At 44.9% G+C, this 12,152-nt stretch overlaps 2 protein-coding genes across 2 annotated transcripts in view; both read left to right on the plus strand.

Annotated features, from left to right (window-relative positions):
- Positions 1 to 6,253, plus strand: part of WHSC1L1 (Wolf-Hirschhorn syndrome candidate 1-like 1) — a 34,203-nt gene extending 27,950 nt beyond the window's left edge. The window contains exons 19-23 of the mRNA XM_009881512.1: positions 2,136 to 2,252; positions 2,634 to 2,775; positions 3,356 to 3,462; positions 3,831 to 4,035; positions 5,618 to 6,253. Of these exons, the coding sequence (XP_009879814.1) occupies positions 2,136 to 2,252; positions 2,634 to 2,775; positions 3,356 to 3,462; positions 3,831 to 4,035; positions 5,618 to 5,859 (813 nt within the window). The 3' untranslated portion in view covers positions 5,860 to 6,253. The remainder of the gene's footprint in view (positions 1 to 2,135; positions 2,253 to 2,633; positions 2,776 to 3,355; positions 3,463 to 3,830; positions 4,036 to 5,617) is intronic.
- A 2,040-nt stretch (positions 6,254 to 8,293) lies between these two features.
- PPAPDC1B (phosphatidic acid phosphatase type 2 domain containing 1B) overlaps positions 8,294 to 12,152 on the plus strand; it is an 8,132-nt gene continuing 4,273 nt past the window's right edge. The window contains exons 1-2 of the mRNA XM_009881510.1: positions 8,294 to 8,352; positions 10,347 to 10,358. The gene's annotated coding sequence lies outside the window, so the exon portion shown is untranslated. The remainder of the gene's footprint in view (positions 8,353 to 10,346; positions 10,359 to 12,152) is intronic.

Consider the following 12,152-nt stretch of genomic DNA (forward strand, 5'->3'; position numbering starts at 1 on the left):
AAAAGAGGGAGTGCGGTCTGGGAAAAAGTAGTTTGAATGATGGTTTCTTTCCCAAACTAAGGCCATTGAAGATGATGAAATCTTATCGGGCTGGCAAAATGTCACCTGGGTTTTCCTCTTTTTTTTTTTTTTTTTTTCTTCTTGTCTTCCCCTCATCCTTATTCTAAGCCAGCAAATGACAATCAAAAATTAAGAGAGAAACTCAAAGGGTGTGTAGAATCGGCTTGAATTGGGAACCCCTTTTCAGGGGGTTATTCTTATAAGTCTTCCCTTTTGCTTTTTCTTTTTACGCTGTTACACAGCAACATGCTGGTGACTTGTTCCAGTTAGTGGGTTGCTTGGAGTGAGGGAGTTTGTGGTGTTACTGTTGCAGACATCTGGTAACGAGTCAGCTTTCTCAGCTCTTCAGCCTGGATTTGTTCCAGAAGAAAACTCGCACGGGATTATTAACAAGGGGCTTGAGGTGGTCAAGCTGCGTTGAACAACAAACTTTAAAGGTTCGTAGAAGTTCGAGAAGGCAGAGAAGAATAATGAAGATACAGAGATTTCTGCTGATGGAAATGATGCTGCTATTCTAACAAAAAGCAGCAAGGACTGACAAGCCTCAGGAAATGTTACAGGCTTTGGCTTAAATACCAGCACGGCTGGCGTCCTTAAGGGGATCCCTGGGTGCGGTCAGTGAGGAGGGGGAATGGGAATATTCTTCCCTGTCTGTCAGAAGGCCACGGGATGCGGATCGCTTTGGTTTTCCTGTACACGGTATCACTTCACACTGTACTGCTGGGGATACGAGTCTGGGATTCGGGTGGGATACGCAGCAGTTGATAAGGAATAACAAAGTCTTACACTGGCATATCTACATGTGAGAATCCTCGCCTGGCTGGATTGCAGTCTTGGTACCTTGAGGCAAGCACGAGGGCGATTGGCCTGGATTTCACCTCTGCAGAGGAATGGGTCTGGTGGATGGATGTGTGTTCTGCTCCTCCTCATGCAGGCTTCGTTGTTTCTGAACAAGGAGATGGCTGAGCATACCTGAAGAGTAGGAGGTGCAGTTATGCCTGCGGATGGAATTGGATGCTTTGAGACTTGAGGACAAGTTGTTCTTGTCGTGTAACCCACGTCCTCAAGACTCCACTCTGGAGAACTCTTTTACTCTTGGTTGCCTTCGTATTTTCTTCAGTTTGAATTTGCACTCGTCTTAATAGCAGCGATGTCCTGCAGCTCCTCATCATGAGGAAATAAGTCATATTTTGGGGGGATTTTAACTTGATGTGAAGATTACGTGGCTTTGCTCTTACCCCTTTCATTTACCGCTTTCTTCTTTCATCTTTGGGTTGTGAGGGCGGCAGGCGAGGGCACGCAGGGACAGGCGTTACTGCCCGGAGCCCCGCTGCAGCCCTCGGGGTGTCGCAGAAGTCACTTGCCGGGGCGCCTGCCCCGAGCACAGCTGACAGGGCAGTGCTCGTTAACGTGGTGGTACTGTACCTTACAAGAGTTCTTCTTGAAATATCAGCTGCTTGTGGACACTTGAATTTGAGTATTTCGGATAGCTATTTTAAAGTGTTTTAAGCCATCAGCAACAGTCATGTCCCAACTCTCTTGAATTCCTTTAGGTGAAAGTAGGGAACATGCTGTTGGCCATGTTTTTTAGCGATAAATTCTTTTAAATTTACAATTTTTGTATAATCTGTGTTTCATTAAAACTTTGTTACTGCAAATGTTCTGAGTTTATTGACTACAAAAAGTCCTAATAGAAGTGAAGTGTGTAGTGAAAATAGTTGCCATTGTAACAGTTCACGTTTCCTTAGGAGTCTATGAGTATGGTCTCATTGTCCTTCTTAAAAGAAGGCATGAAAATTTAAAGGATTCTAGAGAGCTGAGAAATATCGCTTGTGTGGTGAACACAGACATGGAGCTTGGCTCTGCTGCCCTTTTATTTTGAGTGGGCTTATTGCTTGGACAGCAAATGCCTGGTGCACATAGTCACGTCTTTCCTACTAGATGGTTAATGGTTAATGCTTTTCATGATTAATAGAGTATATTTCTGTAGGAAATGCTTTTTTCTGTGCTGCTTCCCGTTGTCATCGTACGAAGTAGTAAGCATGGATTTCTTTTTGTTTTCCTTTACTTCTCAGGGTGAATTTGTGAATGAGTATGTTGGCGAACTAATTGATGAAGAAGAGTGCAGATTGCGGATCAAACGTGCACATGAAAACAGCGTAACCAATTTTTATATGTTAACTGTAACCAAGGTAAATATTATGTCTTGTTCAATATAAACTTTATGTTTGAAACTAGGGGCAAACTGCTGGCAGAAGCATCCTTCCACGTTTGATGTTACCCTCCTACCGACACTCAGGTGGAGGGTAACATCTGTGTTTGTCTTGAGTGGAATGGGTGAAGAGATGAAATAGCCTGTACCTTGGGTTGTGCACTCTGTGCCTATTTCACTTCTGTAAGCACAAATATTCAGACACTTTTTCATAAAATTAACTCTGCAGGGAAAACTTACCACTTAACTAATTTAAAATAAACATTTTTTTTTTTGCTGCTTTAGCCATTAGTAGTCACTTACCAGCAGGAAACCTTTTTTTGTTTAAGTACTAAATATGTCTTTGTCTTTTTATTTGAAGGACCGGATAATAGATGCTGGCCCAAAGGGGAATTATTCTCGTTTCATGAACCATAGTTGTAATCCAAACTGTGAAACACAGAAGTGGACAGTGAATGGTGACATTAGAGTTGGACTATTTGCTCTTTGTGATATTCCCGCAGGTAAACAGAGGGCAGTGTTTTTGCATGTGTACATTTGTCTTGAAATGGCTAAGTTCCTGACTTGGCCATGGGTTTTTTTCTGAAGTTGCTTAATACCAGTGACATTTATAGGAACTTGGTCATTTGTTGGAGTGGAGACAAACATCTGAGTTCCAGTTTCAGCAGGGATCTTATAGTTAGAAATAGTTTGAAGCTGAAAGCTAGTGGTAAAGCTAACTACAGGGTTTGCTGCAAAGTGCAGTGTTAACTCTGTGTCATGTAAACACTGAACCATAGCGTTGATGCTTTCACCAATATTTGTCTGGTGTGGTGTTATCTTTCCGTGTTCCCTGTTTTACCTGATCTGTCATTTTAGCTGGGTCTGGACGATAGTGTAGCTGCTACTTATGTCTCATCTAGACAGAATTTGCTACTTCCAAAGTTTATGAAATCAAGGCGCTATTTCAAGCTTGCCCTTTTAAAACATACTGCTGCCACGTCTCACCGACTATGAAGAGATAAATGCTCATGAAGTGTCATTGTCACAACCCTGTCTTTCCTCAGTGTCTGTGTGGGTGAACTCTTCCTCTTTACATTTTAGGAATGGAGTTAACGTTTAATTATAACTTGGATTGCCTGGGCAATGGTAGGACCGAGTGTCATTGTGGAGCAGAAAACTGCAGTGGTTTCCTAGGAGTGCGTCCAAAGGTACATGGATGAAAATTGAAACTTCTCTTCCCAAATCCAGAGATCTAGTGAGAGTAGGGCAAAGAGAGGTGTTTGTTTTATTTAACTTTTTACTTTAGTCTATGTAATACTTTCCACCCTTGAAAGTCTCTAAATATTTTACAGTTATGTACTGTAGTGCTATCGTGTCTAGGGTGAAGTTAAGTTAGCAAACTGTGTTAATTTGGAGACATGTGGATGGGCATTTCTGGCTTTTATAACTTAAAAACTTTTTTGAGTAGACTTAATTTAAGCATATTTCATGCAAATAATAACCCAAAGTCGATGAGATTAATTTTAATCAAGGGGTTTATAAAGTGACTGTATGCTGTGGTCTTTGTAATTGCTAGACAGCATTTGCAACGGCAAATGAAGAGAAGGTGAAGAATGCAAAATTAAAGCAGAAGAAACGGAAAATAAAAACAGAACAGAAGCAGATGCATGAAGACAACTGTTTCCAGTGTGGAGATGGGGGAGAGCTAGTCATGTGTGATAAAAAGGACTGTCCCAAAGCATACCACCTCCTATGCCTTAACCTGACTCAGCCACCTTTTGGTAAGAGCAATCATACGGCTTCCCATTCGTTATTCCTGCCTGCAGCAAGACAATGTTTGAGCTGAAATGCAGTGTATTCCTTTACATTAAAGGCAGCGTATTTGCTTTTGTAATACCACTCGTTTTTAGAAGTGCATCAGGTGGCAGTGTTCCTAAATGAGAAACGATGGACAGAGAGGCACTGTAAGACGCTTTAAGGTTCTTCTTGTATCTCTGTCTTCAATCTAATTTCCCCCTCTCATTTTGATTGAAATGTAAACATCATCTTGATGTCCCAAGGTCATCAAGCGCAAATCAAATGACAGTTCAAACCACTGACAAAGCAAGTGTGATGTGTAGGGCTCGATTAATCAGTAAAGGTGTTTAAATTATCTACTGTATTCTGGTGGCACGTATCTTCCATTTGAGTTTTTTCCATGTTAAGGCATTGTTTTTTATAGCTGGGGCTCAAATTATGCAGCAATACAACAACGTAATCCGATTGCAGGATTTTGTAAAAGCCCTTATCTCTTTAATCTTCCCGATTCCAAAGACTTCAGTGAAAATTGGAAGTCCAGATTAGTCTATGATTAAATTAACGAAAAGGCTGCCATGAATGAAGTTGGATCTGTCACGTGCCTTCCAGCATATTAGAAACGTGGAAGCTATCCTCAAAGTAGCTTATTTGCTGGAGAAAGAAGCGATAGCGTCTTGGCACCAGGAGCAACTTGAGTTAGGTGTTTTGTGTGGCTTTGTTTTTCTTTGAAGTTCGGGGCGTCGGGGGGAATTAGCCTGGCCCAGATAGGCTCGTTAACCTTCTCTAGGGGTCTGGAGTCCCATCGCGGTACTCTCCTCACTCTGTGGGACCGGGTCTGGACACACTGTAAATGTGGTGTGGGGTGTCCCTGTGAAGGGGAGTGCTCTCTTTCTCAGCAGTAACGCAGCCAAAAGGGAGTTCAGCGAGGCTCGGGCACGGCAGCAAGGAGCTTTTGGTTTTCCTTGTTTGCTGTGTTCAGTGTACCTTTGCAGTCTGAGAGTTCAGCACATGGTCACACAAATACATGTCTGAATGGTTTGGGGATCCTGGAGGTTTTTACGCTCAAACATTTTTACACAACTTGTTCTTCTCTGAGCCATTTCTCGCTTTTTTTTCAAAACTAATGCATTCAGTCTTCTACATTAAAGTACACTGCAGTTGAACTAAAGCTTAATTTGGAGATACCACCTGAGCGAGTACTGTGTCCAGATCAATAAGAGATGCTTACAAATCAGAAAAATGTACAAACCAAAATCTTGCAAGGCATTTGGTGTCTTGATGCCAAAGAAGGTTGATCTAACTATTTGAAGCCCTGGTTACGCATGCAGCAATGTTTTGAGCCAAGTGAGCCTGAGAAATGCAAAATGACTAAGAACTGTTTCCAGTCAGATTCTTGTAAATGAGAAGCAGAAGTAGCGACTACAGTAAGAGCTGATTTTTCTGAGCTTTCTTTGCATTCATCTGAACAGTTACAACCCGGAGTAAGGGGTAAAGGCCAGCGCTGTCCCCGAAATGCACTAATTTCAGCTTCCTTCTCTCTCTTCTCCCTTCCCCTCCCATCCTCAGGAAAGTGGGAATGTCCGTGGCATCAGTGCGACATCTGTAGCAATCCTGCAGTTTCATTCTGTGAGTTTTGCCCTCATTCGTTCTGTAAAGATCACGAGAAGGGAGCCCTGGTGGCATCAGCGTTGGATGGCCGTCTCTGCTGCTCCGCACATGACCCCAAGTCTCCTGTGGCACCTGAGTACTGGAGCAAGATAAAGTGCAAATTGGAACCACAGAATCCTGTAGAAGAAGCAAAGGAGTGAATTTGGTTAAAAACAAACACGGGAGGGGAGAAGAGGAGCAAACAGGCGATGAACTTGAAGAGACTGCTATGACACATTCAGTCTTCATCATCGGAGCCGTCGTGTGTGAACTGGGAACGGGACCATTTAATTTTAGCAAGCAGAAGCAGGCAGTGGTGTTTGTTTTTTATTATTTGGTCTTTCTTTTACCCTTGAATGTGCTACAGCAGCTCTTACTGTCGGAAACCAGAAACGTCTTGGCCTTCAAAGAAAAACGTAGACCTTTTGACAGTGAAAAGAATATTCTGTTTAAAATATGTTCGAGTGTAGAAAGCAAAGCATAGCAACATATTTATTTATTTAATTTTTAAAGGGTGTTGAAGATCTCGTTTTGATCAGTCAACGTGTCTTTAAAAACAAAATAGCAAAGCCAACATAACTTTTATGTCTAGTTCATGAAAAGAATAAAGCCTCCCCACTCGGTGTAACACTGAGATGCCATAAAGACAGAGGTGGGTTTCAGACCAGGTGACCCTGAAATGCCTTCATTCCAGTACTTATTTTTAAAGGCATTTCGAGAAGGTAGGTTATATATCATGTTAACTTATGAATATTATTGTAAAGTGTTTCCTATGAGAAATCAGGTGTATGACTTCTTGGAAGTGCTTGTAACACGAGATCTAGCGGTGTTTAAGGAGGGGAGAAATCATGGTTCCTTGCTCGAGAGCTATAATCGATGTTTGCAGATGGGTGGAAATTCAGAAAGAGCTTAATTGCACAGTGGTTATTCCTTTATCCCACCTAATTTGGAAACCCTTGGTAGTTAGGAGAGCCTCCCGCCCTCCGTCACATACTGCAGCACACTCAGAACTGAAGTCTTAATCCTGCCAGCGGGAGCTCTGCCACTGACTTCTTTAGATGGAGGATTGTTGTGTGTGTTTGTCATCTGCCAAGTCGGAACTTGTTTTATGGCAATTATATTACTGTGATTCTTATTGCCGCCTTCTCAGACTCCCATTAGCTTCAAAAGAAATTTGAGCGCTTAAGGAATCCAGCCCATGTGCGGATCTGTTTTGATTGAATGTTTAGATTTTTTCGCTGAGAGATCTTCTAACTTTAATCTTCATTGTAAATGGAGCTAAGAAAAATCTCAGCACTTCTTCGATGATCAGGGTACTTTCTGTGTCTGGGTAATGGGGCCGTATTGACAGTGGCCAACTTCAGCCTCGTCAGACAGTTCTCTCTTTGATTTCCCCCGTTAATCAGCAGAGAGACAGGCTCCTTCAGCGAGGCTTTCGCAGTGGCTTAGGTAGGCTCCTGCTCCAGATTTTCTTTCGAAAACCTGTCCTCCTCCATGTCTTGTGCGGGGAGCCCAGGGGTTCTGGTTTTCCCAGGCTGAAGTTAGTCTTTGGTGAACCTCCTCCCCTGGCCCCGAGTCTCACTGTGTGTCTCCCCCTGCCCTGGTATACAGTTAGAGCGTACTTTTGACTTGTGTACTGGTATTAGCTAACTTCGTGCTAGCTTTTTGCTAATGGGTATTGAAAACAATCATGGATGGAAAGAATTAATGTCAAGTGTTGCTGGCATCTGGCTAAATTAAGCCTTTGAATTAAGAATTAAGAACCTTGTCTCTGAAAAACTGCCTACATAAACCTACCGGAACACGGTCGCTTCTCAGTTCAAGGAAATAGTAGGCTGAAAAAGTCCGTGTGGGATTTCAGAACACGCCTTGTCTCTGGCTGGTGTCCTCCTTGTCCTCAAATTTATGTACAGGGGGAAAATTCTTTTGCGTGCAATGGTAAATGTACAGAATACACTACAATCTCTTTAAGCGGCTGCTGTGCCATTTAACTGATCTGGCAGTTCATCTTCGGAGCGGCTGCAGATGCCTTTCCTCCACACGTGGGGGTCTCTTGGGTGGCATGCCTGTGCAGATACCGCGTGGGTCAGCTCATGGTACAGAGGGCTCGTGGGATCTATAAAGCACTTCACCTTGTGGTCTGTACTACAGTGAATGTCTGAAACACTACTCTTGCTTGAAAGCAGTGCTATATTTTGGTATTTTTTACGAAAATATTTACAAAAGGATTTTATTTTTCTTAACATTTTGTGTGATAAATGTCTCTTTTTAAGCTCTTACTGGGGGTGTTTAACCTGTTCAGAAATTCCAAACATAGCTCTTGCTACAGTGTCTGTAAGGCCCGATGTGTTTACTTTGTATTATTTATTAGGCTTGGTAATGTTCAAATGATTTTCTCTTAGAGCATTCTGAATATTGCAGAAATGCTATCGTGTGAGCGCACCTACACGCTTGTTTCACGCGGTGCCTGTGGCGACTTGGTGACCAGAGGGACGCGGTGTGGAAGCACCAGGACGCCCTCACGAGCGTTAGACGTGGCCGGCAGCAGACAAGAGCCGCGCGCCGTCCGTCGCCACGTGGGACGCGCTGCTGGGACGTGCCGCTGCGCCGAGTATCGCAGAACGTGCGAAGGTTCACAGAAGGCTTAAAAACTTGTAAAATGCTGTGAATTGAGGCCTGCTGCTACCCCTGTGCCATGCCACTCGATGTCTTGGTTAACTTTGTTTTCAAACTTCTTACAGGTGCTCCTTTTTTCCACCAAAAAAAGATTAATAATAGCCAACAGCTGGGCTTGGACTTTAAAGGGAAAATAGGAGATTGGTTTATAAGCTCGTACAACTTATGAACAAAAGTCTGAACTGGATTTCACGCTATTGGAGAGAAGGTGAATCTTTCAAAAAACTTTAATGTTCTTAGATAAGAAAATACCTAATTCTGAGTATCTTGGTAACTGGAGGGGGTTTGTTCTATATGCCAAACACAAAATGCTAAAATACACATTTTTACGATTTCTTTGCAAACTGAATAATGCAATTCCTCTGTAAGGAAAAGATTTACCAGCTGTTTTGATTAATTGGCATCACTAGAGGAGGAGTCAGCTGCTGAATTAAATTTGTGTGCTCTCTGAAGTGAGATAAGTAACACCGGGTAGTTTGGTCGTTTCATGCTGAGACTGGAAGAAATCCACAGAACTGCTGCTGGTTTCGGTTGAGAATTTAAATCTGCTGTTTCAGACGCTCAGTTGTTCCTTACGGAACGCACCCTCACGCTTTTCCCTTACTTTTCCTTTACTTTTTTGAGATGGCACCACGCTTCTGGCGAACGCCTGACTCCAGCTCTCGCGCCTGCGCGCTCTCTAGTGCGGCGCCTGAGCTGCTCTGCAAAGTTGATGGGATTTTGTTGTTTACTGGAGCTTTTCCTCTGCAGTTCGCACCTTAGCACGGCGCAGATGTTCTGCAGACCAGGGCCAAATGGTGCAATGGCTGGTTTCTACCATTTTCTACACACATGGTGCAAGCATTAGTTATTGTAGCTTTCAGATAATTAGCGTAGACGTGTCCTAGCGATAGACTGTTGAAGGCGTTTGCAGCTCAGGAAGGATAATGTTAAAGGCAACTTTGTGGGCAAATTACCTTCTCTGGTCACCACCACGGTCTTGGGGAGTCTGTTGAAATGGAGTAATAGGGCTGGAATGTTTAATTTTGGCCTTTCTTCTGAAAAACTTCTTGTATCTTAATTTCAGGATAGAATGGGAAAGACACAATTACTAGACGTAATTAACAATGAGCATAAAATCTGTATATATGGAAACTTTACAGAAATATGTGGGTGGGGTGGGGGAGGAGGGTGGGAGGGGGGATGTCCAACGCTGGTACGAAGTAGTCACTTTAACATTGAAACCTCTGCCTCATTGAATTCAGGGTTTAATGTACTTGAAGCTCTGCGGTTCCTTATACAGCTTTTTTTATTTATACATAACTTTTTTTGTATACTACATTGACAATGTCTTTGACTTCCCCGAAGTTACTTTCTGCTCCCGCTGCACAGTGAATCCACAGCAAACGGGAGAGTGTTTCGGAGCCGCTGTCTCAGACTTGTGTGTGTTCACCGGGTGTGTTGCATGAGAGATGGCAGCCTTGGAGTGACGCTGTCCCTTTGCTTTCGGTTTGTCATCAACTTTCCCCTTCCATTTATCTTTGTGTAGCAAAAACATTTGCACTTACGATACACTCCTACACTTTGGATGTATTCACAATGTTGTTCTGAGGAAAAAAGAAAAGTAAAAAAAAAAAAAAAGGCAAAAAAGGAAAAGAAAAAAAAAGCTGTTTGCTATTATATTCTATTCCTGAGTGACAAGCTCAGGTCCTTATTACCCCTGTGAGGGGCTGTCTCACTGCTCTGGAGAGAGGGGAGTTGTTGAGCTGAAACTGTCTGTGCTTTGCATGGAAGACTTCTGTAATTAATGTGAAATCAAAAAGGGAAAACGCGTATGAATTTGCCAAAGCCATTCACTCATCCCCTGTTTCTCGCGTGGCGCTAGCTGCCGGGGGGGTTGTGCACGAGAGAGAAGCGAGCTGCCTCTCCTCGCGCTCGTGGACCATGGCTGCGTGGTGGTCCTCTCCGGGTATCCCCACCGGCCCCTCCGGAGCAGTTCGTTCTTGCGTTTGGGGTGTAAACAGACCGGAGGAGCCAAAAAAAAAAAAACAAACCCAAAACAAAAACCTTTCCTGTTTGCTGGTGGGGCTGTGTCTCCTTTGTGGGGTCGCTTTTCCTTCTCCAGCACAGCGCCGGCGTTGCCGCAGAGGGCCGGGCCAGGAGGTGGTGTCCCCGTGGGACGGGTTGTGGCGGAGGGTGCGCAGTCCCGGGGCGGCCGTGGGGAGCGGTGGCCGGTGGCTCCCACGCGAGCGATGTTGCACAACACAGAACCCGCAGATTCCGTTTCCATTCCCATGTACTCTCTATCTGTAAGGATGACCTTTGTAGAGTCGTTATTTCTGTAGACTTTGTTTATCTGTAACAAACTTTGTAGATTCTGTGAAATGTTATTTTAACGAAATCACTCGAGTCTTTAATAGCAAAGCATCAATATTCACTGAAGTCGATATCTTAAGAGTTTTTGGAAGTTGACTAGAAGCTCTTGACACTAACGAAGTAGTGTTAAATTTCCCTGGCGATGTTCCACTGGGGCATTACTGTATTATGACTTGATGTTGCCGCATAGACTTTGAGATATACGATATTTTGGGGGTTTTGTTGTTCGGCCTATGTTCTCTTGCATAGTGTGAAACCTGTAAAGCTTGGTTAACCTGTATATAGATAGCTTACTGTCAACTAGTTACAGTATATCTAGAATTGCCTGTAATATTTTAGCTTCTTACTGAATGTCTGTGATGGTAGGAACATATAATTTTTGTACATTATATTTACTGAGATGTCGCCTTTTTTATTTTACAAATACTTTGGAATTCAGATGTGTTTTTGCTTCCGTGAGGATTAATTTGGAAAGGTTTTTAATGACATTCCACTGATTTGAACTTTTGCTTGAGGTTGACTTCAATAAATCGTTCTGAATGTTCCAACGACGAAAGGCTTTTCCCTCCGTCTCGCCGGCCGAGCGGGAGGGCAGGACCCACCACCCTCAGCGTGCCCATGGCACCGAACTGGGCGGGAGCATCGGAAGGGTCCGCAGAGGGCTCCGGACGGGCCCGACGGATGGTCTGAGGGCAATGGTGAGAGGTTCAGCATGGCCAAGGGCCGGGTCTGGGGTCACGCCAACCCCATGGATGCTACAGGCTTGGGGAGGAGTGGCCGGAAAGCTGCACCACGAGAAGGACCTGGGGGTGTTGGTGGACGGCTGAGTGAATAGGAGCCGGCAGTGTGCCCAGGTGGCCAAAAGGCCAACGGCATCCCGGCCTGTATCAGGAACAGTGTGGCCAGCAGGACTGGGGCAGTGGTGGTCCCCCTGTACTTGGTGCTGGGAGGCCCCACCGTGAGTGCTGTGTTCAGTTTTGGGCCCCTCATGACAAGAAGGACACTGAGGGGCCGGAGCGTGTCCAGGGAAGGGCGACGGAGCTGTGAGGGGTCTGGAGGACACGTCTGGTGCGGAGCGGCTGAGGGCCCCGGGGGTGTTCAGCCTGGGGAGGAGGAGCTGAGGGGAGACCTTCTGCTCTCTACAGCCCCCTGAGAGGAGGGGGGGCGGTCTCTGTCCTCAGGAACAGGCGATGGGACAGGAGGGAACAGCCCCATGTTGCGCCAGGGGAGGTTTAGGATGGATACGGGGAGAAATTTCCTCAGAGGAAGGGTTGCCGAGCGCAGGAACAGGCTCCCCGGGGCGGCGGTGGGGCCGCCATCCCCGGCGCTGTCTAACAGACGCGCGAACTTGGCGCTGAGGCACACGGTCCACGGCGGAGCCCGCTCTCCTCCCTGCCGGGGCGGCCGGGCCCTTCTCCGGGGG

The sequence above is a fragment of the Charadrius vociferus genome, unplaced genomic scaffold (genome assembly GCF_000708025.1).
Source record: "Charadrius vociferus isolate BGI_N301 unplaced genomic scaffold, ASM70802v2 scaffold2823, whole genome shotgun sequence".
Classification (NCBI taxonomy): domain Eukaryota; kingdom Metazoa; phylum Chordata; class Aves; order Charadriiformes; family Charadriidae; genus Charadrius; species Charadrius vociferus.